This window comes from Scyliorhinus canicula, chromosome 18, assembly GCF_902713615.1.
Source record: "Scyliorhinus canicula chromosome 18, sScyCan1.1, whole genome shotgun sequence".
Lineage (NCBI taxonomy): Eukaryota > Metazoa > Chordata > Chondrichthyes > Carcharhiniformes > Scyliorhinidae > Scyliorhinus > Scyliorhinus canicula.
Window position 1 is genome coordinate 112,667,490 of NC_052163.1, and position 23,435 is coordinate 112,690,924.

The 23,435-nt window shown below is 50.2% G+C and overlaps 1 protein-coding gene across 1 annotated transcript in view; it reads right to left on the reverse strand.

Annotated features, from left to right (window-relative positions):
• Positions 1–4,225: 4,225 nt before the first annotated feature.
• The window catches only part of LOC119953725 (MARVEL domain-containing protein 2-like), a 29,323-nt gene continuing 10,113 nt past the window's right edge, over positions 4,226–23,435 (reverse strand). Inside the window, exons 3-6 of the mRNA XM_038778273.1 lie at positions 20,656–20,852; positions 14,217–14,388; positions 7,574–7,624; positions 4,226–4,388 (exon numbers count right to left, since the gene is read on the reverse strand). Coding sequence (XP_038634201.1) covers positions 4,272–4,388; positions 7,574–7,624; positions 14,217–14,388; positions 20,656–20,852 — 537 coding nt within the window. The 3' untranslated portion in view covers positions 4,226–4,271. The remainder of the gene's footprint in view (positions 4,389–7,573; positions 7,625–14,216; positions 14,389–20,655; positions 20,853–23,435) is intronic.

A 23,435-nucleotide genomic window follows, 5' to 3' on the forward strand; every position in this document is an offset into this window, starting at 1 on the left:
ATGGGAAACCAGTGCTCTGCACCAATGGCAGTGCTCCTATTCATACCACCACACACCCCATCATTCTACCGCAATCCATGTACCTATCCAATAGCCGCTTGAAGGTCCCTAATGTTTCCGACTAAACTACTTCCACAGGCAGTGCATTCCATGCCCCCACTACTATGTCCCCTTGTAATGGTTTGTTCCACCCGGGGAAAAAGTCTCTGACTGTCTACTCTATCGGATCATCTTATAAACCTCTATCAAGTCGCCCCTCATCCTTCTCCGTTCTAATGAGAAAAGACCGAGCACCCTCAACCTTTCCTCGTAAGACCTACTCTCCATTCCAGGCAACATCCTGGTAAATCTCCTTTGCACCTTTTCCAAAGCTTCCACATCCTTCCTAAAATGAAGCGACCAGAACTGTACACAGTACTCCAAATGTGGCCATATCAAGGTTTTGTACAGCTGCATCATCACCTCACGGCTCTTAAATTCAATCCCTCTGCTAATGAACGCTAGCACACCATAGGCCTTCTTCACAGCTCTATCCACTTGAGTGGCAACTTTCAAAGATCTATGAACATAGACCCCTAGATCTCTCTGCTCCTCCACATTGCCAAGAACCCTACCATTAACCCTGTATTCCGCATTCATATTTGTCCTTCCAAAATGGACAACCTCACACTTTTCAGGGTTAAGCTCCATCTGCCACTTCTCAGCCTAGCTCTGCATCCTATCTATGTCTCTTTGCAGCCGACAACAGCCCTCCTCACTATCCACAACTCCACCAATCTTCGTATCGTCTGGAAATTTACTGACCCACCCTTCAACTCTCTCATCCCAGTCATTAATGAAAATCACAAACAGCAGAGGACCCAGAACTGATCCCTGCGGTATGCCACTGGTAACTGGGCTTCAGGCTGAATATTTGTCATCCGCCACCACTCTCTGACTTCTATCGGTTAGCCAGTTCGTTATCCAACTGGCCAAATATCCCACTATCCCATGCCTCCTTACTTTCTGCATACGCCTACCATGGGGAACCTTATCAAATGTCTTACTAAAATCCATGTACACAACATCCACTGCTTTACCTTCATCCACATGCTTGGTCACCTCCTCAAATAATTCAATAAGATTTGTGAGGCAAGACCTACCCCTCACAAATCCGTGCTGACTATTCCTAATCAAGCAGTGTCTTTCCAGATGCTCAGAAATCCTATCCCTCAGTACCCTTTCCATTACTTTGCCTACCACCGAAGTAAGACTAACTGGCCTGTAATTCCCAGGGTTATCCCTATTCCCTTTTTTGAACAGGGGCACGACATTCGCCACTCTCCAATCCCCTGGTACCACCCCTGTTGACAGTGAGGATGAAAAGATCATTGCCAACGGCTCTGCAATTTCATCTCTTGCTTCCCATAGAATCCTTGGATATATCCCGTCAGGCCCTGGGGGACTTGTCTATCCTCAAGTTTTTCAAAATGTCCAACACATCTTCCTTCCTAACAAGTATCTCCTCGAGTTTACCAAGGGTTGCAAGGAAGAAGAATAAGAAGGAAGCCTAAGATAGCCGAACAATCCTTCCTCTTTCCCTACGGAGCAATTGGATTGTTCCTGACAGCTCAGTGAGCTTAGTCCTGTTTCTGGGAAAGTTTACTATGCTCACAGCTCACACACACGATGCATATTGTCGCTTCTCCCAATCTTAGCTCTGCCTTTTCAATGGGAAATGAAACTTTCACTGAAGCTCTGTGAGATACATCAGTGGGTTGATTGCACTCTGCAAGCAAGCACCGATGCAGAAAGATCAGAAGACTCAAGCTTCGTATCCTGGGGTTATATGGGAGGGGGGGTGCAGATGAGGGGGCGGGGGGCAGACAGCTTGACCCCCGGAAGGAATGTCCACCTGAAACTGACTCACTCCACACCCGAAACATGCTCAGGCAGGCTAAGCTGACTGACACTGGGCCTTGCGCCTCTCACTGGAAAAGACATCTCACCCTCAGGAGCAATCAGATTGGCTGCCAGTTCCAGCAGACCCGGCAACGTCAGGGTCTCATTGGTGGGTGAGGCAGGGGCTGTAGGTAGTCCCAAGAAGCAGGCCCAATGGATCTTGGAGGAAGATCAGTCCATGCTTTGGGCAGGAGGCTTTGGCCAGCGAAGGGAGGCGTGTGGGGGGGGAGGGGGGGGGGGGGGGGAGAGTGATGGCGGTACTATCCTAGGGGGGGGGGGCTGCTCCCAATGTGCAAAGGGCACTGCCCAAAGATGGTACCTCCCTTTCCTTCCGACCCTTTAAAAACATTTTAACAAACACGGCCTGCCAACTCCTGCCTGACTTCCCACGGTAACCATGTTATGGCATGGGTAGCTCAGGCTTGTTCACAAGCTCAATTAACTCTTATTTATTTAAACATGGAGAAGGGCTGCCAACCTACCATGTTATGAGCCCCCCCTCCCCTCCCTAAAACACACCTGGTGGGTTAACAGCCCCTGTTGTTTGCTTTGTTACTCTGAGCGCGGAGTGGGACAGAGAGCTGAGTCAGAGCAGAGTGTTCTTGGGAAGTCGGTGGGGGGTTGACCTGTACACAATATCGAGTATGTACAGTACACCCAATGGAGGGAGCAGCAGTTTAACTGATGCACCGTCAATTACCACGAGATGAGAATGGTGGAACAATCGAGGCTTTATTGAACGAGATGTTGTGCCTCCTGTAGCTGGAACCAGAATGGCTGCAGCGCAGGAGAGCACACACTTTTATACGCCGTCTGCTGGGCGGAGCCAGCAGGCAGGGATTTACCAGCGTACCTCTAATATTCGGGCAGTGCCGTAATACATATAATATACCACTAGTGGTGTTCACCACATTAACATCGCAGTTGAAAGGCAGCATAGCGCTCCCCAAGTACTGGTACGGGGAACGTGAGCCTGAATTACAGGCCCAGGTTCCTGCAGCAGGACCTGTACCCACAACCACGACGCTCAGAGATGAAAGCATCTTCCACTGAACTGCGGCTCAGCAGAGGAATCCAACATAACCGTGAGGTGCAAACTCTTTTAAAAATAAATTTAGAGTACCCAATTCATTATTTCCAATTAAGGGGCAATTTAGCATGGCCTATCCACCTACCCTGCACATCTTTGGGCTGTGGGGGCGAAACCCACGCACGGACAGTGACCCAGGGCCAGGATCGAACCTGGGACCTTGGTGCTGGCAGCAGTGCTAACCACTGCACCACTGTGCTGCCCGTGAGGTGCAAACTCCAGATGGAGCACATAGTTTAGGCTGACACTTCAGTGCAATGTCGTCTTTCAGGTGGGACATTGAATCTAGGCCCCGCTTATTTGCTATAATTGTTGAATGTGAAAAATCAATGACTGATGTCACTCGAAAAAAACATCAAAGGGTTTATCTGATATTAATTTTTGATTCATTCTCGGTGGGGGGGGGGGGGGGGGGGGGGGGGGGGTGGCATCCTCAACAAGGCCAGAGTTTATTTCCTATCCTCACTTGCCCTGGATATTGCTATGTTGCGCCGACCTGTGAAACCTCTCTAAAGCCCATCTACACTATAGAACATAGAACATTACAGCGCAGTACAGGCCCTTCGGCCCTCGATGTTGCGCCGACCTGTGAAACCACTCTAAAGCCCATCTACACTATAGAACATAGAACATTACAGCGCAGTACAGGCCCTTCGGCCCTCAGGCCCAGGTTGGCAGGTCTTTTCTGCCCTAAAGCAAACTTTTAGTTGAATTTTTCCATCCAATTCATGGCCGCGTTTACTAATTTTAAACGGAATCCAAATTTTCAAACTGCCTTCGTGGGATTTGAACACTCTCTTAATTACAAATTGTCCTCAATGCTGGTTTAGCACACTGGGCTAAATCGCTGGCTTTGAAAGCAGACCAAGACAGGCCAGCAGCACGGTTCAATTCCCGTACCAGCCTCCCCGAACAGGCGCCGGAATGTGGCGACTAGGGGCTTTTCACAGTAACTTCATTGAAGCCTACTCGTGACAATAAGCGATTTTCATTTCATTTCATTATCACTGGCCATCATTCAGTCCGAGGATGACATACTCCCAACCCAGTCACATAACTAATACACTTCATATCTACTGATGGGGTCCTGCTGCACTAACTCAGGTTTGGTTTCATAATAGCAACTAGAGTTCCAGAGCAACTTATTGGCTGCCAGGTGCTTCAGAATGGCTCACGGCTGAGGAAGGCACTATATAAATTTAAATGTTTTATTTTCTTTTACATTATTCGAGTCCGACCCTCAGTAACTGTCCCTGGAACTGCATTCAAAATCATATTCTTGGATTCGCTGTTTAATGTACGAGAGCTTATTCTTCAAATACGTGCATCGCTCTTTCTTCTCCACGAATGTTGGGTCCTGCTCAATTAAAAAAAAACCTTTATTAGAGGGAAGAATAGCTGTTAAAAGCAAATTACAGAAAATACTGGACAATCTCAGCAGGCCTGACAGCGTCTGTGGAGAGAAAATAGGGAGCTAACATTTCGAATCTGGATGACTCTGTTAAATAGTTGCTAAACTGATTGAAACTCAAGTGAATGGAATTCTTTCCGCCTCAATTAACACCTTCAGAAAGGACTTGGATGTATTTTGAAGGGGATTTTAGGAATTAAAAACAGAGCAAATTGTAGATAACACTTTCTCATCCCTGGTAAGAAGATTGTGCTTTCAAATCTTACTTTATAATCCAGGCCAATAGTTTCAGCACAGTACTGAGGGAGTACTGCACTGTCGGAGATGCCTTCTTTCAGATCATAGAATCATAGAATTTACAGTGCAGATGGAGGCCATTTGGCCCATCGAGTCTGCACCGGCCCTTGGAAAGAGCACCCTACCTAATCCCATGACTCCACCCTATCCCCGTAACCCAGTAACCCCACCAAACCTTTTGGACACGAAGGGACAATTTAGCGTGGCCAATCCACCTAACCTGCACATCTTTGGACTGTGGAAGGAAACTGGAGCACCCGCAGGAAACCCACGGAAGACACAGGAAGAAAGTGCAAACTCCACACAGACAGTGACCCAAGGCTGGAATTGAACCCAGGACCCTGGAGCTGTGAGGCAGCAGGGCTAACCACTGTCACACTGTGCCGACCCACGATGGGGAATTAAATCAACGTTAAAGATCACACAACACTATTTCAAGGATGTGCAGTGGAATTCCTCTCGGTATCCTGGTGCCAATAGTTATAGATCAGCAATATCACTTAGCCAGTTTACCTGGGCATTATAAACGTTGCTATTCATGGGATCTTCCTCTGTGCAATCTGGCTGCTGCTTTTCCTGCATTATGACAGTGATGACACTTTAAAAACACTCCATCAGGATGCTATGGAAGGTGCTACAGAAATGGGAGACTTGCGTTGGATTTTCTACCAAACTCTTTGGTGTCCGGGATTACAGGAATACTGAGCGAGTGACCTGTGGGATGTACCTGGATTAAGGTGCCGGTTTGGGTCATGAGGTTAGGTTATCATCCTGACATTCTGCTTCATTTCCTTGGAGGTGCTAATGAGAAATTTCCCAGAACTTTAATTCCACAGGGATTGAGTGGGCTCGGGGTGATTTCTATGGAACAGGAGAGGCGGAGTGGTGGTTTAATTGAGGTGTACAAATTTGCGGGGGCCTAGAGTGGATAGGAAGGACTTATTTCTGTTAAATGGAGGTCAAAAACCATTGAGCGTAGATTTAACGTAATCGGCAAAAGGATTAGAGGGGCGATGAGGAGAAGTCATCTCACCCAGAGGTAGGTGGCGATCAGGATCTCACTGCCTGGAAGGGCAGGAGAGTGGGAGCCCTCATCATGTTTAAAGACACCTGGATAAGCAGCTGAAGTGTTGTAACCAACAGGGTCAAGGATGGGGAGCTGGAAAGTAGGATTGGGCTTGGAGTCTGTTTTTAGGCTCTGGTACGATGGGCTGAATGGTCTCCTTCTGTCTCATAAATGTTCTGTGTTTCTGAGAAAATTTAATGCAGTACAAATTGAGTTCAGCCAAATCTGGGACATGTTGAAACCAGTTAATATAGAGCACTAATTCTAGATTGCTCAGTCAATGGAGACGGATTGAGATTTGAAATGTTGGGTCTGGACCATAAACATTTACCACTCAATTTATACCTTTAGTGTGAGAGTCGAGCGTACGATTGGAGACTGATTAATGATATCATTGCTCATATTGCCAGCACTGACCAATCAGATATGAAGAATCATTTCCAGAAACCCAAGTCGGCACCATTGTTTTTTTTTTACCTCCTCAAAGTGACTTTCTTTCTTATTCATTCACAAGCTGCGGCATTGCTGTCTCGGCCGGCATTTAGTGTCCATCCCGGGGCAGCACGGTGGCCTAGTGGTTAGCACAACCGCCTCACGGCGCTGAGGTCCCAGGTTCGATCCCGGCTCTGGGTCACTGTCCGTGTGGAGTTTGCACGTTCTCCCCGTGTCTGCGTGGGTTTCGCCCCCACAACCCAAAAATGTGCAGAGTAGGTGGATTGGCCATGCTAAATTGCCCCTTAATTGGAAAAAATAATTGGCTAATCTAAATTTATAAAAAAAAAAAAAATTTATTGTCCATCCCAAATTTTTCAAAAATTAATTTACAGGATGTGCGCATCGCTGGTTGGGCCAGTATTTCTGTCCATTCCTAGTTGCCCTTCAGAAGGTGGTGGCGGGTTGGCTATTTGAACCGCTGCAGTCCTTGAGGTGTAGGTACACCCACTGTGCTGTGAGGGAGGGAGTTCCAGGATGCTTCCCCAGTGACAGTGAAGGAACGGCAACATATTCTAAGTCAGGGTGGTGAATGATTGGAGGTGAACCGCCAGGTAGTGTGCTTCCCAGATATCTGCTGCTCATGTCTTTCTGGACAGTAGTGGTTGTGGGGTTTGGAAGGTGCTGTCTAAGGAACATTGGTGAATTACTGCAGTGCATCTTGTAGATGGCACACACGGCTGCCAATGTTCATTGGCGGTGGAGGGAGTGAATGTTTACGGAAGGAGGAGCAATCAAGCGGACTGCTTTGTCCTAGATGGTATTGAACTTCTTGAGTGTTGTTGAAGCTGCACTCATCCAGGCAAGTGGAGAGTATTCCATTACACTCCTGACTTGTGCCCTGTAGACGGTGTACAGGCTTTGGGGGGGGGTCAGGAGGTGAATTACTCCCCGTAGGATTCCTAGCCTTTGACCTTGAGACAGTGGTGGTGAACTGTCTTCTTGAACCGCTGCAGTGCATATGGTGCAGGTGTACCCACAGTGCTGTTAGGGAGGGAGTTCCAGGATTTTGACCCAGCGACAGTGAAGGAACGGCTGATATATTTCCCAGTCAGCATGGTGAGTAACTTGGAGGCGGACCTGTAGGAATTGGCGTTCCCATGTAGCTGCTGCCCTTGGCCCTATCCCTGTTGACTCTTAAGTTTTCTACGATAAGATAAAGATCAGCGATGATCTAATTAACTGGCGGCAGAACAGACACAAGCGATTTACTACTGTAGTCTTATTTATTTATTCCCTCCCCATCTACGTGCCCGTTTTGATGGTGAATACTCACATTGATTTTCTCTTTGTAATCTTCAAGAATCTTCATTATCCTTTTGTGATGCTGGAAAGGGAGAGGATACAGATGGTGGGTGAGCAGGATGATATTGTGAAGGTAGCAATGTTTAGCAGCACTGTCAGGATGATATTGTGATGGAAGCAATGTTTAGCAGCACTGTCAGGATGATATTGTGAAGGTAGCAATGTTTAGCAGCACTGTCAGGATGATATTGTGAAGGTAGCAATGTTTAGCAGCACTGTCAGGATGATATTGTGATGGTAGCAATGTTTAGCAGCACTGTCAGGATGATATTGTGATGGAAGCAATGTTTAGCAGCACTGTCAGGATGATATTGTGATGGAAGCAATGTTTAGCAGCACTGTCAGGATGATATTGTGATGGAAGCAATGTTTAGCAGCACTGTCAGGATGATATTGTGAAGGTAGCAATGTTTAGCAGCACTGTCAGGATGATATTGTGAAGGTAGCAATGTTTAGCAGCACTGTCAGGTGTGTCACTGGACAATGCTTCGTTCTCGGGCACTGTCTTCAGTACTGACTGAGTGTAACAGCCCCGGGCACCCCTGTGCCTTCAGTTATCTGATGTTATTCCCATGCATCTGGAATAGAATCATCGAATCCCTACAGTACATATGGAGGCCATTCGGCCCATCGGGCCTGCCCTGACCCTTCGAATAAGAACTCTACCCATGCCAACTCCCATCTATCCCCGTATCCCGATACACTAAGGGACAATTTAGCTTGGCCAATCCTTCTAACCCGCACATCTTTGGACATTGGGAGGAAACTGGAACACCCGGAGGAAACCCACGCAGACATGAGGAGAACATGCAAACCCCATACAGAGGGCGCAATCTATTGGTTGCGTTGCACCTGAACGGGTGCAATGTGGCTGGTAGATCCCGGGAGCGGCCTCTTGCAGGCTTCCTGACAGCCAGTACGTCTCACGGGATCTGGCGTTGCAATCAGAATCTAAGTGGGCCAACCCACTTAGGGGTGATTGCCCGGGTTCAACCGGGCTCCCGGCATCTACCGGCCTCCCCAGGGAGCCCCCAGCTGGGCAACGTTCAGTATTGGTCCACACAAATGTGGACCAGGCAGAATGGCACCCCGGGCGGTTTCCCGGGCCATTGGAGGTCCCATCGGGTGGGCAGGGATAGGGATAGTGAGCGTGTTTCGCTGCATGTTTCCCAGCGCCCACAGCGGCGACAAACACCACGCTATCTAACATCACTCGGATTGGATACAGGACGTCAGCGGGGAACTCCCCGACAAGGCCGCACTCAGCCCCATTTTCTGCACTGAGCAGCTCTGCTCATCGGAATTCCTCTGTGTAGCAAGAGGCTGGATGCCCTTTGTAAATGGGGTCTCCATCTCTGGAGCCTCCGACACTACTCCTGACCCCTCTCCAAGCTCCAACTCACTATGAGGGGTTTCCCTGGGCCCCACCAGACCCCTCTGCCAACTGCAATGCAGGAAACCCCCGGCCCAATTGCCAACACGTGAAAAATGCCAGCCTGACTCCTGGCGGTGCCCCTGCCAGCTGACAGTACCCAAGTGGCATCCTGGCAATGCCAGGGTGCCAAGGTGGCACCAGCAGTGTCAGGGTACCACCCTGCCCAAAGGGTTAGCACCTGGGGGCCTCCAATCCCCTGGGAGACCTCATGAGTCTGGTCATGTCCCGTCCCCGTTTAGAGCAGCACGGTGGCGCAGTGGGTTAGCACTGCTGCCTCACGGAGCTGAGGTCCCAGGTTCGATCCCAGCTCTGGTTCACTGTCCGTGTGGAGTTTGCACATTCTCCCCGTGTCTGCGTGGGTTTCGCCCTCACAACCCAAGATGTGCAGGGTAGGTGGATTGGCCACGCTAAATTGCCCCTTAATTGGAGAAAATGAATTGGGTACTTTAAATTAATTTTTTTTGTTTTTAAATGTCTGGTCCCCGTTTGTGGAGACCAGCGCTGAACGGCACTCACTCAACTGCGCCACGGCGCCCCGATGCCAGCGTGCGATCCTCCGAGGTGCAGAGAATCGGCGCCATTTGACACGGTGCTGCAGCACGCCCTAATTGTGGGCTACGCTGGTGAGAAATCCCCAGGGCCTAAGAAAGTGACTAAGTGTAGTTAGATAGTGGTGGGGAACTCGCCGATAGAGGAAACTCCCAGCAAAACCCGCCACAAATGACACTTAGAATCGTTTCCGTTAGATCGCCCCGAGACAGTCACCCAAGGCCGGAATTGAACTCGGGGACCCTGTAGGTGTGAGCCAGCAGTGCTAACCACTGTGCCACCATGCCGCCCCACTTGGTGAACAATCCTTTTTAGCTTCTGCTCCTTCTGCCCCCTCTCTCAATCAAACGCTCCACGCTACCTCTTCATGGCCCAGCAAGGGGGGGGATGGGATTGGGACTGAGTATCTGGGGAGGATTCAGTCGATAAATGCAACTTGTTATACAATACTGACCCTCACAGGTCACTTAGTTGTCAGGGTCAGTTGATCTCTGCTGGGGCGTTACTGGAGTGCTGCAATTGATGTTTGCAACCCTTAGCAAAGGACCAGGGCCGGATGTGGGGGAAGGGACAACAAAAGAATTCAGTCATGCTTTCCTGTTCCAGTTACTTCACTGGAAAGTACCTATTGGGTGAGAGCTGAATCTGACTCACATCCAAGACCTTACATCATTCTACCAATCGCTGCCTCGACCGAGGATTGTTGGCACTCGTTGGAACCCTTGCCCAGTGGGAGTTGGCACCTTCAGCTGTACCACAAATTGTGCATTCACCCAAGCAAACACTCTGCACCTCTCCTCAACGTACTTCAATGCACTCTCAAACTCACAGCAAACTGTAGTTTTCCCAGCTAGGGACACACAGCCAGGTCCCACACACAACAATGAATAATTGATCAGATAACCTGTTTTCAGTGGAATAAATCTCGCCCTTATCGGCTCCTAATCAGGAGCGGAGATGAAGAAATAAAAGCAGAGAGTTGTTAAATATTTGCTGCTAACAGTTGGTGCCTGTGAGGCCTCGCTCAAACCACAAACACCGGGTGCTGACTCATCACGGGGCTGATCTCAAGGTGAGTAATAATAATGGTGTTGTTTCTCCAATGGAGCGTCCATAACCTTGGAGTGTCTCACAAAGCGGATTGCAGCCAATGATATTCGTCATGAAGTGTCACCACTTTAGTAATTTAGGAAACACGACACGAACAACAATGCAATAATGCCACCTGTATTTAGAGATTTTGGTGAAGGGATAAGTATTGGTCTGGATGCCGGAGACAACTCTCCAGATCTTTCACATCCACCTGAGAGATGGCACCTCGGAGAGTGCGGCACTCCCTCTGTACTTACCCTACAGTGTGCTGTTCCCTCAGTACTGACCCTCCGACAATGTGACACACCCTCAGTACTGACCCTCTGACAGTGCAGCACTCCCTCAGTACTGACACTCTGAAAGTGCAGCACTCCCTCAGTACTGACCCTCTGACACTGCAGCACCCTCAGTACTGACCCTCTGACAGTGCAGCACTCCCTCAGTACTGACCCTCCGACAGTGCAGCACTCCCTCAGTACTGACCCTCTGACAGTGCAGCACTCCCTCAGTACTGACCCTCTGACAGTGCAGCAGTCCCTCAGTACTGATCCTCTGACAGTGCAGCACTTCCTCAGTACTGACCCACCGACAGTGCAGCACTCCCTCAGTACTGACCCTCTGTCAGTGCAGCACTCCCTCAGTACTGACCCTCTGACAGTGTAGCACTCCCTCAGTACTGACCCTCTGACAGTGCAGCACTCCCTCAGTACTGACCCTCTGACAGTGCAGCACTCCCTCAGTATTGATCCTCTGACAGTGCAGCACTCCCTCAGTACTGACCCTCTGACAGTGCAGCACTCCCTCAGTATTGATCCTCTGACAGTGCAGCACTCCCTCAGTCCTGTACTTACCTGTCAGCCTGTATTTTGTGAACAAAAGGTCCTGAAACACTATTTGAATCAGAGCAGAGGAGTTATTCCCAGTATCCTGATGATATTTATCCCTTAACTAACATAATTAAAAACAGAAAATGCTGGAAACTCTCAGCTTGTCTGGCATGGTATGGTGTTGTGAGAAACAGAGTTTAAAATTTTTTTTTAGATTACCCAATTCATTTTTTCCAATTAAGGGGCAATTTAGCGTGGCCAATCCACCTACCCTACACATCTTTGGGTTGTGGGGGGTGAAACCCACGCAAACAGGAGGAGAATGTGCAAACTCCACAGGGACAGTGACCCAGAGCCAGGATCGAAACTGGGACCTCGGCGCCGTGAGCAGCAGTGCTAACCACTGTGCTGCCCAATGAGAAACGGAGTTAATGTATCGAGTCCGAATGTCTGTACTCCATAAGCCTTGCTGAGTTTATCCAGCCTTTTTGGTTTTATTTCTAATTTCCAGTATTTGTGATATTTCGCTTACTGCAGTGAAAACAGGTTATCTGATCAATTATTCATTGTTTTGTGTGTGGGACCTTGCTGTGTGTCCCTAGCTGGTAACAGTGACTGACATTCAAAAAGTGTTTTGGGGATGTCCTGAGTGCTTGAAAGGCGCTGTGTAAATGCAAGTCCTTTTCTTCGTTCTCACCCAATGACCGTACGCAATTCCGAATGAGTCATAGCGCACGGTTTGTGGAGCAGCACTCCAGTAACCTCCCTCATTCTGGGTCCAAGGCATCCTGAGGCCAGTTACGTCCCTGCTCGCTGTCTTACTCATGCAACAACAGGAAGCTAAAGTGTGGGGAGTCTTTTCTCAGGATCAATGCACGTCAGGGTGGCAGGGTTTGTGACATTGTGTAGGGGGTTGTTGCTGTGTTATTACAGCTACTGTCGAGACTCGTGGCTCCTGAATCAGGTACAACCACATCCAACACTTGGATGGTAGAAAAACAGGAAAATCAGTCCCTCAGCAGTCACAGACTTTTCAATGATTATTATGACCTGATTTTGAGAGCAGTTCTGTCTGGTGAAATATACATTTACTGGAGTTTTCTCTGAACTAGACACGAAAGACAGAGAGAGTGAGAAAGAGAAAGACAGGTTACAGAGATTATAGAATCCCTACAGTGCAGAAGGAGGCCATTCAACCCATCGAGTCTGTACCGATCCTCGAAAAGAGCAGCCCACTTCTGCTCACTCCCCCACCCTATCCTCATATCCCACCCAACCTGCACAACTTTGGGCACTAAGGGGCAGTTTATCATGGCCGATCCACCTAACCTGCACGTCTTTCGGGACTTGTGGGAGGAAACAGGAGCACCCGGAGGAAACCCACGCAGACACGGGGAGAACGTGCAGACTCCACACAGTCACCCAAGGCCAGAATCGAACCCGGGTCCCTGGTGCTGTGAGGCAGCAGTGCTAACCATTGTGCCACCCTCCAGGCACAGGGGACAAAGAGAGAGAAAGAAAGCGAAGGGAAAGAAAAGGTAATGGGCTGGATTTGGCATTTCTGAGGTTAAGTGCCGGCGCCAGTGGAGAATCCGTGTTACTCCACGACAGGAAAATCGGTGCGAATCCCTCACCGATTCCAGTACCAGTGAGGGGCTACCACCGGCGCCGTGTGGAACACCCGTGGATCGTGCGGAGAATGGCCAGAGAATTGCCAGGCTGCGCATGCGCAGGGCTGACAAGCTGCAGCCGCGCACACCCCACTCCCGCACCGATTGCATCGGGAAACATGGGGCCGGCCGTGCTGGACCGTGTACCCGCCCACCCTGACCCCACAGTCCACCCCCTGGCCACCCCCCACCACCCATCCCAGCCCTAGCAGAAGCCCCCGGGCAGCAGCATGGATCTCGGCGGAGTGTGGCGACGCTCGGCGCTGTCAGCAGCCAGCACGCCAGGCTCACCACCGCTGGTACCACACGTGGCCTGTGCCATCGGGGACTTGGCCCATTGGAGGTGGAGCATCGCGGGTGGGCCGGCTGATTACGCACCGACGGCGATGCGACTGCACGCGGCCCGCTGACGCTGATTCCGAGGGGGCGCACTGCGTCAAACTGGCGTTGTCCCGATTCCGGCGCCGGAAGCCACTCTCCGCCTGATCGCCAATCCTGTTGTCGACGTCGGGCTACGGAGAATCCCGCCTAACATATACGGCCAATCCAACAAGCAAGATATTGTGGGTCACTGAACAATTCTAAAAGTTAAAGCTGTATAAAACACTCTCTGTCTCTATTGGAATATTATGTTCAGTTATGGGCATCACACTTTAGGAAGGATGTGAGAACCAATGGAGAGGCTGCTCAAAAGATGCGCGAGATTGGTTCCTGGGATGAGGAAGTTCAGTGGTAAACAGTCGCTGAATGGCCTCTCCCTGTGCTGTAGCCATTCTGTGATTCTATCTCCAGGTGAACGTGTCCCTTGTGGGTTCATCACGGCTTTTTGTTTCACACCCTATTGAGCAAAAGTGTTCAAGGGAAATGAAAAAGCCACAATTTTAAAGCCTCTATGATTTTTTCCCCCTGGTTTCTCGAGGCAGTGTCCTGGAGATGGATTCCAAATCCCTGGAGACTGCAGGGTAATCCTGGAGGGTTGGCAACCCCTTAGCCCAGAAACAGAAGCAGCCTGTGTCTGAACTGACCCAGTTACTCACTGACCTCTGAACTCTCGGCGTAGCGAGGCAGTTTTTCTATCAGAACCTTCAGCTCTCTGAACTTTTTGTTGGCAGTGTGGATCTCAGAATGTAGTTGTTTGTATTCTGCATATTGGTCGTTGAACACTCCCTTGTAACGCTCCCGTTCCTCTGCAGACTCGATCTTTGGGTACTTTCTGCAAGAGAACAAAATGCAGTTTATATTGGGAGATGGTGAGTGAATGGAGCAGTCTGTGAACTTATTCTTCATCGCATTGTCACAGCTCATGGTTACACCTGAGGCAATGGTTCAACTGGGTTACACTCACTGACAAGGTGAGGCTATTACGGACTTATACTTCACTGCAACTGGTATTTATGTAGCAAACTTTTTTTTTACAAACGTGTTATTGAGGTATTTGAGATTTTATAACAGTAACAGAAGAAACAGTGTACATACACATATAAACATAGTGCAAAGGCTGCCTTCCTCCCTCACAGGTCCCACCTTTCTTACACACTAATCTAAAACTAACCCCCCCCCCCCCCCCCTTCTCTCTGCTGACGGTTAATTTTCCCCAAAGAAGTCGACGAGCGGCTGCCACCTCTGGACAAACCCTGACATTGACCCTCTCAGGGCGAACTTGATTTTCTCCAGACAAACAAAGCTAACCACGTCAGTGAGCCAGGTCTCCGACTTCGGGGGCTTTGAGTCCCTCCAAGACAATAGTATCCGTCTCCGGGCTACCAGGGAGGCAAAGGCCAGAACGTCTGCCTCTTTCTCCTCCTGGACTCCCGGATCCTCCGACACTCCGAAAATCGCCACCTCTGGACATGATGCCACCCTTGTTTTCAACACCTTGGACATGACGTCCGCAAACCCCTGCCAGAATCCCCTAAGCTTCGGGCATGTCCAGAACATATGGACATGGTTCGCTGGTCCTCCCGCACACCTTGCACACCTGTCTTCTACCCCAAAGAACCTGCTCATCCACTGTCATGGGGGCCCGGTGAACAACCTTAAATTGTTTCAGGCTGAACCTGGTACATGTTGACTCTACCCAACGCGTCCGCCCAGAGACCATCCTCTAACTCTCCTCCTAACTCCTCTTCCCATTTGTGTTTCAGCTCCTCGGTCTGCATCTCCTCTGACCCCATGAGTTCTTTATAGATGTCCGAAGCCCTCCCCTCCCCCACCCACACTCTGGAAACTACCCTATCTTGTATCCCCCTTGGTGGTAGGAGCGGGAAGATTGAGACATGACTGTGTAGCAAGTACCGCGCTTGCAGGTACCTAAACACATTCCCTCCCGTCAATTCAAATTTCCCCTTGAACTCCCTCAGGCTGAGAAAGCTCCCTCAATGAACAGATCTCCCATCCTCTCGATCCCTACTCTTTGCCGTTTCCCAAACCCTCCACCCAGCCTCCCCGGGACAAACCAGTGATTATTACAGATTGGGGACCAGACCGTTGCTCCCACTGTTCCCCCATGCTTCCTCCATTGCCCCCAGACTCTCAGGGCTGCCACCACCACGGGGCTTGTGGAGTACCGTGCCGGCAGGAACGGCAGAGGCACTGTTACCAATGCCCCCAAACCCGTGCCCTTACATGATGCCGCCTCGACTTGCTCCCACACCGACCCCCCCCCCCCCCCCCCCCCAACCACCACCCACTTCCTAATCATGGCTATATTTGCCGCCCAATCGTAATTGTTAAAGTTTGGCAGCGCCGGCCCGCCGGCTGCGCTCCAACATCCCCTTTTTTACTCGCGGGGTCTTACCCGCCCATACAAAGCCCGAGATCACCTTGTTTACCCGTTTAAAAAAGGCCCGTGGAATAAAGATGGGGAGACACTGAAACACAAACAGGAATCTCTGGAGGACCGTCATTTTCACTGTCTGTACCCTCCCAGACAATGATAGCAGGAGCACGTCCCACCTTCAGAAGTCTTCCTTCATTTGGTCAACCACTCGGGTCAAATTTAGTTTTGTAGCCGTTCCCATTCCTGTGCCACATGGATGCCTAGATACCGAAACCGCCCCCTACCACTCTAAATGGCAGCTCCCCCAATCGCCTCTCCTGCCCCCTTGCCTGGATTGCAAACATCTCAATTTTACCAGGTTCAATTTAGAAACTAAAAACCAGCCAAATTCCCCCAGAATCCTCATAATTTCTCCCATCCCCTCTAGTGGGTCAGAAACATATATGAAATGAATGAAAATCGCTTATTGTCACGAGTAGGCTTCAATGAAGTTACTGTGAAAAGCCCCTAGTCGCCACATTCCGGGGAGGCTGGTACGGGAATCGAACCGTGCTGCTGGCCTGCTTGGTCTGCTTTAAAAGCCAGCGATTTAGCCTTGTGAGCTAAACCAGCCCCTTGAGCTAAACCAGCCCCTGGTATGAGCAGGTCATCTGTGTATAACGAGACTCTGTGTTCCACCCCTCCCCGAATCAGCCCCTTCCAGTCCTTTGAGGCTCTCAGAGCAATTGCCAGTGGCTCTATGGGCAGCGCAAACAGCAGCGGGGAGAGGGGGCATCCCTGACTCGTCCCCCAGCCTAAAATAGCACAATGTCAACCTGTTCGTCCAAACACTTGCCACAGGTGCCTGATACAGCAGCCTAACCCAGTCAATGAAGCCCCGCCCAAATCCAAACCACCCCAGTACCTCCCACAGATAATCCCATTCCACCCGATCAAAGGCCTTCTCTGCATCCATTGCGACCATTACCTCTACGTCCCTACCCACTGGGGGCATCATGATCACATTCAACAGTCTTCTAACGTTGGCCGCCAACTGCCTGCCCTTAAAAAATCCCGTCTGGTCCTCCCCAATCACATCCGGAACACAGTATTCGATCCTAGAGGACAAGATTTTGACCAACAGTTTGGCGTTAACATTTAGGAGGGAGATCAGTCTGTAGGACCCGCATTGCTCCGGCTCCTTCTCCCGCTTCAGGATCAGTGAGATAGTGGCCTGTGACATCATCAGGGGAAGCCCCCCTCTCCCCCTTGCCTTATTAAATGTCATCATCAGCAGTGACCCCAGCATCCCAGAGAACCTTTTAGAAAACTCCACGGGGTACCCATCCGGTCCCGGGGCTTTACCCGACTACATGGCCTTCAGCCCTTCTGCTATTTGTTCAATCCCAATTGGGGCCCCCAGCCCTTCTACCAGCCATTCCTCCACCTTCGGGAACCTCAGCCCCCCTAAGAATTGCTTCATCCTCTCTGGCCCAGCTGGGGGTTCCGACCCATATAGCCTGCTGTAAAACTCCTTGAACGTCCTGTTAACCCCAGCTGAATCTCCGACCAATTTCCCATCTCTGTCCTTCACTTCCCCAATCTCCCTGGCTTCCTCCCACTTTCTAAGCTGCTGAGCAAGCATTCTACTGGCCTTCTCTCCATACTCATATATCGCCCCCTTTCGCCTTCCTCAGCTGCTCCACTGCCTTCCCTGTGGTTAATAAGCCAAACTCCGCCTGTAGCCTCTGTCATTCCCTTAGAAGCCCTGCCTCTGGGGTCCCCGCATATCTCCTGCCGACTTGAAGTATTTCCCCTATCAGTCGATCTGTCTCTGCTCTATCTACCTTCTCCCTCAAAATCAGCTCCCCTCTGACCACCGCCTTCAGCTCTTCCCAGACCATTGCAGCCAAGACTTTGCCATATCATTAACTTCCAGATAGTTCTGGATACATTTCCTCACCCTCCCGCACACCTCCTCACCCACTAACAGTCCGATATCCAATCTCCAGTGCGGGCGCTGGCCACACTCCTTACTCGCCTGTTGGTCCACCCAGTGCGGGGCACGATCCGAGATCGTGATCGCTGAGTATTCAGTGTCCACTAATTCCATTAGGAAGGCCCTGTTCAAGATGAAAAAGTCGCTCCGGGAGTGCACTTTATGCATGTGTGAGTAAAAGGAGAACTCCTTCACTCTCGGCCGCTCAAACCCCCAGGGGTCCACTCCCCCCATCAGCTCCATAAACCCCTTTAGCTCCTTTGCCATTGCTGGCACCCTGCCTGTCCTTGAGCTCGACTGGTCTAGCCCAGGGTCGCTAAGCGTTGAAGTCCTCCTGCATGACCAGCTTATGCAAATCCAGGTCCGGGATCTTCCCCAACACCCTCCTTATACACTCCACATCATCCCAGTTTTGTGCGTGCACATACACGAGTACCACCGGCAGCCCTTCCAGCTTCTCACTAACCATGATGTACCGACCCCCCATGTCCGCAACTATTCTTCCCACCTCAAATGACACTCGCTTATTAATCAGGATTGTGACCCCTCTAGTCTTGTAGTCCAGCCCTGAATTAAATACCTGCCCGACCCATCCCTTTCTTAGTCTAGTCTGATCGATTACCGTAGGATGCGTCTCCTGTAACATTGCCACGTCCGCCTTCAATCCCCTCAAATGCGCGAACACGCGTGTACTCTTAATTGGCCCATTTAGCCCTCTAACGTTCCACGTGAGCAGCCTGGTCAGGGGGCTTCTTGCCCCCCCCCTCCCCCGCCGATCAGCCAGCACCTTTCTTAGGCCAGTCTCCAGCTCGCGCCCCGCGTACCTGCAGGCCCGCCCCCAGGCAACTTCCATCCCCGACCTCCCTCTTGTCCCCTAGCAACAGTCCCTCCCCCATCAGCAGAGCAATTCCCCCCCTCCTCCCCCAACAACAGCAGCGTAAAAACGGTCCCCTTCAAGAAGCATAACATCTGCTCACCCCCCACTGCGCTTCCGGGAGCCAGCCAAACCCAGCTAGCTTAGTAGCCCCCGCCTATGGCTCCAAACATTTCCCCATCTATTGTTCACCCCCCCCCCCCGCCAAATATTCAAAAGAAAACATTCCCGGCACAGTTAACCGAAAGAAACAAAAAGCAGAGAAAAACCCCACATCGAAAATTCACACCTCCATCCCCCACCAGTACCAATGCAAACTTTAACTTACAAAAATACACGGCAGCAAAAATAAAAACATTTTTAACGTGAACACTGCAGCAAAGTTCAAACACCTCAGTCCCCTGCCAGTCCTTTCCTTCCGGCAAAGTCCATCGCTTCCTCGGGCGACTCAAAATAGAAATGTTGCTCCTCATAGGTGACCCAAAGACGGGCCAGATACAGCCATCCAAACTTCACCTTCTTCGTGAAAAGGGTCGACTTTATTTGTTTGAATTCCCCTGGCTACGTCCACGCTCAGGTCTTCGTAGATGCGCAGGATGCTGTTCTCTCACTTACAGCTCCGTATCTGCCTGGCCCACCGTAAGGGATGCTCCTTATCCAGGTATCTCTGCAATCTCACCACCATCGCCCTCGGTGGGGGGGGGGGGGGGGGGGGGGTCACCTACACACGGCTTCTTCGCTAGTGCTCTGTGAGCCCTGTCCACCTCCAAGGGTCGGGTGAACGTCCCATCCCCCATTAGCTTCTCGAGCATACCCGCTATATATGCCCCAGCATCCGCTCCTTCGGGCCCCTCCGGGAGACCAACGATCCTCAAGTTCGGCCGGCGGGACCTATTCTCTAGAACCTCCACCTTCTCCAGGAGCCTTTTGTGGTCTCTCAGCATCCCCACCTCCACCCCCCATCGCTGTTCGGTGTTCCTCCTGCTCGGCCAGCGCCTTCTCCACTTTTTGGATCGCCCGATCTTGAGCATCCAATCTCTGTTCTAGCCGAGCAATCGATTCCCTAATCGGGTCCAAGCATTCCCGTTTCTGCTTGGCGAAGCCCTCCTGGAGAAACTTCATCAACTGTTCCGTCGACCGCTGGGTCGTCGAGCCAGGGCTCCGGTCGTCCGCCATGCTTTTTCCCGCTGCAGCTTCAACCCAGGCCTGCTCTGTTCTTCCTTTGCGAGCACTCCTGGTCCGCCTATCCATGCACTGGTGCGGGACTCCTCCTCACAGTCGCATCCACTATCAATTTTCCAAGTAAAGACCAAGAGAAAATCGGGGAAAAGGTCCAAAGGTCCGAACCGAGCAAGAGCCACCAAATGTGCGACCTACTCCTTCATGGCCGCCACCGGAAGTCTTATGTAGCAAACGAAACGTAATAAAATCAAAAGATGTTTCAGGGGAACATTATCAAACACTTGACAACACTTGACGCGCTAGACAATATTAGATCAGACAACCAAAAGGCTCTAAAGAGGGAGGGGTAGGGTGTTCTAGGGAGGAAATCCCAGTGTTTGGAGTGAGCGGGTTGATAACCTGGCTGCCAAAGGCGAAACAGTGAAAATCAGCGGGGTTTAGAAGGTCAGGTCTTAGGGGAAGTTCTTGGTAACTGTTAATAATGAGAGTCGCCATGGACCCAGACCATAGACCCTTTGGGTGAGAGCTGACTGCTGGTGGTTCAACCTGAGGGTCACCATACTTCAGACCAGGGGCAAGGTTGAGAAGCATGGATAACCTTGGGTACGGGAATTGAACTAACCGATCCCCAACTGTTTGCGTCTATGAACAAAACAAATATTCTTACGTTACATAATCGGGAATGATGAGGGGCTTTGGAATATATCCAGCTGGAATGGATTTGTTGAGGGTCCTGGGGCCACTGGAGCGGAGCTGAATGTCTTTGGTGACCCCTTCCTCCAGGGGTGGTGATGTGTTTCTCCGGAATGACATGCGCTTGAATGAGAACGGTAGTTTCTGTTCAGTCACTGCAGCCATTTTACGCTAAAAGAGAAAACACAAAGTCAAACCCGAATGGACTAAAACAATTGTTTGACATGGCCACTGGAGATGTGGGGCTGGATTGGGTTGAATAACCCTCGCACTCAAACTTCATTGGATCACAGTGTTGGCAAGTCCTGTCTTCACACCATCTCCATATGTATCTTCCAGCTAAGGGTCACTGGATGACGATCAGGAACAGGAGGCCTGGTTTTTACCCCTCCCTCCTACTCCATCTCAATCCAGTTTTCTCTTGTTGCCCATAAATGCACAAACACAGCAACAACTTGCATTTGTATAGCATCTTTACCATAACAAAACACGCTAAGGTGTTTCACAGGAGATAGATTTAGACACTAATACAAAGAATATTAGGACAGGTGATGATGGAGGGTTTAAGGAGTGGAAGGAGAGGAGGTTTAGGAAGGGAATTCAAGAGAACATAAGAACTAGGAGCAGGAGTAGGCCATCTGGTCCCTCGAGCCTGCTCCGCCATTCAATGAGATCATGGCTGATCTTTTGTGGACTCAGCTCCACTTTCCAGCCCGAACACCATAACCCTTAATCCCTTTATTCTTCAAAAAACTATCTATCTTTACCTTAAAAACGTTTAATGAAGGAGCCTCAACTGCTTCACTGGGCAAGGAATTCCATAGATTCACAACCCTTTGGGTGAAGAAGTTCCTCCTAAACTCAGTCCTAAATCTACTTCCCCTTATTTTGAGGCTATGTCCCCTAGTTCTGCTTTCACCCGCCAGTGGAAACAACCTGCCCGCATCTATCTTATCTATTCCCTTCAAAATGTTAAATGTTTCTATAAGATCCCCCCTCATCTTTCTAAATTCCAACGAGTACAGTCCCAGTCTACTCAACCTCTCCTCATAATCCAAGAGGGTCCTACAAAAGTCTTACAGGTTGTGTCCGGGTGGACACAGAGATGATGTCACCCCTGGCTGGTAAGTCTAGACCCAGGGAAAACAGTCTCGGGATAAAGGGGCAGGTTATTTATAACTGAGATGAGGAGGAATTTCTTCTCTCAGAGGGTGGTGAATCTTTGGAATCCTCTACCCCAGAGGACTGTGGAGGTTCAGTCATTAAGTATGTTCAAGACTGAGACCGATAGATTTCTGGAGACTCGTGACATCAAGGGATGTGTTGAGAGGGCAAGAGCATTGAGGTAGGCAATCAGCCATGAACTCAGCGAATGGTGGAGCAGGACTTGAGGGGCTGAATGGCCTACCCCGTTTGTTTGTCTTGGCAGCTGAAGGTGTCATTGGCAGAACGATGGAAATCACGGATGACAAAGAGGTCAGAATTGGAGGAGTGCAGGAAGCTCAGAGAAGCTGTGGAACTGGAGAAGGCTACAGACATAGGGAGGGGGTGAAGTCATGGAAGGATTTGAAAACAATGAGGCAATGCTGGACTGGGAGTCATTGTAGGTCGATGGCCACAAGGGTGATGGGTGAACGGGTCTTGCTGCAAGTTAGGATATAGGAAGTAGCGTTTTGAATGACCTCAAACTTAGGGACCGTAGAAGTTAGAAGGCAGTGGAAAACATTGACATTGTCGAGAAACAAGAAAAGTACGGATGAGGTCTCATATACATAGAACATAGAATTTACAGTGCAGAAGGAGGCCATTCGGCCCATCGAGTCTGCACCGGCTCTTGGAAAGAGCACCCTACCCAAGGTCAACACATCCACCCTATCCCCATAACCCAGTAACCCCACCCAACACTAAGGGCAATTTTGGACACTCAGGGCAATTTATCATGGCCAATCCACCTAACCTGCACATTTTTGGACTGTGGGAGGAAACCGGAGCACCCGGAGGAAACCCACGCACACACGGGAGGATGTGCAGACTCCGCACAGAGAGTGACCCAAGCCGGAATCGAACCTGGGACCCTGGAGCTGTGAAGCAATTGCGCTATCCACAATGCTACCGTGCTGCCCCAGCAGCAGGAGCAGAGTTGCTGAGGCAGGAGTGGAGATTGATGGTCTTAGTAATGGAGAGGATATGGTGTTGGGAACTCAGCCCTGGGTCAAATAGGATAGTAAGGTAATTAATAATCTGTTTCAGATTATTGGACAGATCCCAGAAAAGGAATGGAATCAGTAACAAGGAAATAGAGTTTTGCATGAGGACTGAGGCTTCGAATATCACAATATTTAATTAGTGGAAATTTCCGCCCAGCCAATACTGGATGTCGGATAAGCAGTCGGATAATTTAGCAACAGCGCAGGAGTCGAGAGAGGTGGTGGTGGAGGGAGAGCTGGGGAGGCTTTGGCGTACAAGTGAAAACTAACCCTGTGCTTTGGGGCAGAATATGGATGAGAACAAGGAGGGAGCCAAGGATAGATCTTTGGTGGACACCAGAAATAACGATGCCAGAGTGGGAAGCGAACCCTTGCAGACAATTCTCAAACCTGTATGGACAAGAATGGGAAAAGGTGAGTGCCCCCAGTGGAGAGGTGCGAAAGGAGGATGGTGTGTTGAAATCATGTCTAAAGCTGCTTCAAGTGGAGAAGGATGAGGAGGGAATGTTTACCGCCATCACAATAATACCGATCACATGGGATGTAA